Source organism: Henckelia pumila, chromosome 1 (assembly GCF_033568475.1).
Source record: "Henckelia pumila isolate YLH828 chromosome 1, ASM3356847v2, whole genome shotgun sequence".
Lineage (NCBI taxonomy): Eukaryota > Viridiplantae > Streptophyta > Magnoliopsida > Lamiales > Gesneriaceae > Henckelia > Henckelia pumila.
The window spans coordinates 104,994,369-104,998,038 of NC_133120.1; the positions used below are offsets into that span (position 1 = coordinate 104,994,369).

At 35.1% G+C, this 3,670-nt stretch overlaps 1 protein-coding gene across 1 annotated transcript; it reads right to left on the minus strand.

Annotated features, from left to right (window-relative positions):
- Nucleotides 1–2,521: 2,521 nt before the first annotated feature.
- LOC140875036 (ethylene-responsive transcription factor ERF027-like) lies at nucleotides 2,522–3,466 on the minus strand. The gene has a single exon (XM_073278577.1). The coding sequence runs from the start codon at nucleotides 3,341–3,343 to the stop codon at nucleotides 2,561–2,563; it is 783 nt and encodes a 260-aa protein (XP_073134678.1). The 5' UTR covers nucleotides 3,344–3,466; the 3' UTR covers nucleotides 2,522–2,560.
- Nucleotides 3,467–3,670: the final 204 nt, after the last annotated feature.

Sequence of the window (3,670 nt, forward strand, 5' to 3'; positions counted from 1 at the left end):
CTCATATATTTCAACACACCAAGATTGGGCATTTGTACAACCGAATAATATGGCAAGAAGTATAACGAAAACGTGAAGGGAAGCTTGAGAAGATATTTTTTTTCTCCTCGGCGTGAAAATTGAGTGATCAATATTGCAACATGAACTTTCCTATTTATTAAGGTAATATATCGTTTTTAAGATTACTTAACCCTATAGATTTGTGTATATAGATTTTTAACATTGTGCCATATATATATATATATATATATATATATATATTCAGGATAAGCTAACATGATGACTAATGCCTAAATATGTTAACATTTCTTTATGTCATACTTTCACATATATATATATATATTTCCAGGATAAGCTAACATGATGACTAATGCCTAAATATGTTAACATTTCTTTATGTCATACTTTCACGGAATAAAATGTACGTTCATTATATTGAAACTAAAAGGTATACTTGCGGTTTAAATTAGCTTATTTTTACCCAAAATATTTTATGTATTTTATCATAAAATTGAATAATAATTTTTATATTTTGTATATAATAAAATTTACTAATATCATATATATATAAATATTTTATAATAAAATTTATTTATAATATATATATATTTTTGGGTATGGGTATGGGTACGGGGATGGGGCCTTGGTTCCCGCGGGTATGGGGATGGGGAATCTCCGATAAGAAATTATGAGGATCGGGGCTGTTATGAGGATGTGGTTCGAAGTCGGGGACAGGGATGAGAATGGCATCCCCGTCCCCGCCCTGCCCCATTGCCAACTCTAAATAAGAGTTATCGAAAACGCAACAAAAATGGAATAAACAACGACCGTGACGATTTCAAGCATTTGGATGGATTTTACAACCGGCACCTCCGTGGGGTATATACAACCATTGTGACCTGTCAATATAGAAGAATTATAAACACAAAACACAAGTCTTCTAAAAAAAAAAAACAGAATCCATTTCGTAATCAAAAAATAAAAATGTTTCTCACTTGGGTCATCGAAAATAATTTTATAGCAGCCCCCAAAAATATAGTTATCTTGTGAGGGATGCTTTTGTTAGACTGAGTTGAATGCGTACGACGTATGCCTCCATACATCTTTGGGATAGAAGCACGAAGCACCCGGCTAGATCGTCGAACAATCGGCTTGTTCGGAAGCACACACTCTATCCAGCTATTTTTGTATAACAACTGAATTAATCTCATATATTTCAACACACCAAGATTGGACATGATGTGCAGCATGGCGACTCAGTTGGGGCTGGATACATCGGGCTTTCGAGCGGCACCTCTATATCCACCTCCATTTTCGTTTCAGTCTGACATGCCAGCTCAGTTTGCTCCAGTCGCACCTCATGATGCTTCCATCCCAGAAGAAGAAGAAGATTAGTCACCAGAGGAGTTCTTTTTGTTTCGCTTTTTGTTTGTTGCATTTGTCCATGTGTTTCTGTTGTCGTTTATGTATTTTGAAGCATTGAGGACAATTTTATGAAAGAGATGAAAATAAAATAATATAAATGAATGAATTTAAACTAAAAATCTGGTGTTACATCAACTTTTATGAAAGAGATGGAAAAAAAAAAAAAAAACATAATCAAACGTACAGCGCCATATATTATATATTATATATTATATATATGTACCTTATTTTTCACGAGGTGATAATTTTTCCTTTGACCAGAATTTTTTTTCCTAAAATATCGGAAAGGATTTTCCCTCGTATATATCATCCTTTCTGTGCCTTCATATGGCATTTACCAAGTTCCTTCGATGTCATCATATATATATATATATATATATATTAATTATTGGACATTTAAATTAGCTAGCCTGATATTTAATACTTTCGTTTCAAATATTAATAATAAATGTCATATTTATTTTTATCTATATCACATATATAATCAAGACAAAAACTTTTATGAGACGATCTCAACGATCATTTTTTTTAGACGGGTTTCTTATATGAGTTATTCATTAAAAAGTATTACATTTAATGTCAAAAGTATTACTTATTATTATAAATATGGGTAGGGTTGACCCGTCTCACGAATGAGATCGTTTCACAGGAGTATTACTCATATATTGATATTTAATAATATTTAATCAGTCTTGGATCCTATTTATTAAAGAGTAACACTCACGTGGATAATACGGGTCAACCTTACCCATATTTATAATAATAAGTAATAATTTTGACATAAAATATAATACTTTTTAATTGATAACTCATATAAGAAACTTGTTTAAAAAAAATGACATTGGAGACCGTCTCATAGGAATTTTTGTCTTTATTAAATGCATCTAATTAAATAAGGATAAAATTTTATAAAATTTTCCAATAATTTTTTTAATCGGTGTTAACAAATAAACCTTATAAATATATATTGTATTTTTCTGTTGTTCATGCATTACGTGCATGCATTTAAGTATCTATCTCTAATCAAATTAAAGTTTGGTTATATTCAGCATTATTTAATAATTTGTGTGTCTCTTATCTGAACAAGATATATATATATATATAATTAATGATTGGAATAATTTCTCGACGTTTTTCAAAAGTAATTCCACAGACTTTCAACATCAAAATTGTCGGGCGACGGCGGCGACGCTATTCTCGGCGGGCTGAGGAGCATTCCCTCCGCCATGTCCATCAGTAATCTTGGCATCTGAAACAGCGCCTCCTCGTCCACGAACTCATGCACACTCATCAAGGTTTCTTCATCAGCACCTCCTGTAGATTCGTTACCTTTCTTCTGTTCTACCGCCATCTCCGCCGCCGCCGCTGCTCTTGAGTTTTCAGTCTTCATCAATTCCGCTGCTCTGGCGGCGGCCCTGCGAATATCTTGCGGCGAAGGCAAGGCTGCAGGGATAGAGTACATGCTAACATGATCCGGGAAGTTCAGTAAAGCATCGCCGCCTTTAAGAGCAAGCGCAGCCACGTCATAGGCGGCGGCGGCCATCTCCGGTGAAGGGTAGGTGCCCAGCCATATACGTGTAGTCTTTTTAGGCTCGCGAATTTCAGTTACCCATTTCCCACTCCGGCTCCTTATCCCACGGTATATTGGGTGTTTTCCGGCAGCGGTGCGGCAAGATGAGCTGTAGGCGGTTTTCTTGATCTTTTTCGGAGATATTATAATGGTTTCATCGTCACGTTTAATGTCGGATTCTATATTCCGGGATTTACTACCTTGTTGCACTTGCAAGATATTATTGCAAGTTTGCGAAAATGGTGACGGAGGCGGATGTAATGAATGTGGCGGTGGCGGAGATGGAGATGGCGGAGGCGGAGGCGGAGGCGGCAGTACTGTAGTTGGAGGCTGGTTTTGTTGACTCATACGGTAGGATGATGTGGAGAGTCCAACTAATTAATACATACACATGCACACGTGTGTATGCATAAATTAAGACTTTATATATATGTATGGCTGAATATAGTTAGTATCAATTTATTTATTATAATGTGGATATTATTGGGTTATATATAAAGGTGGAGTGTTGTTTTGTTTTATAAAGAGTGATACCGTGGGCAATTCGTGGCTATGCCATGGGATTTTGTAGGGACTTGACCATACATGAGTGAGCGGTGATTATTGATGTTAGTTCTACAAAAATAAATTTTTAATTTTTAAGACATTGGATTTTGATCCTTCAAATTTTATGAC

Bases quoted from the DNA above. Each gene is read 5' to 3' on its own strand.
- LOC140875036 (XM_073278577.1), bottom strand. From the start codon at position 3,343: ATGAGTCAACAAAACCAGCCTCCAACTACAGTACTGCCGCCTCCGCCT.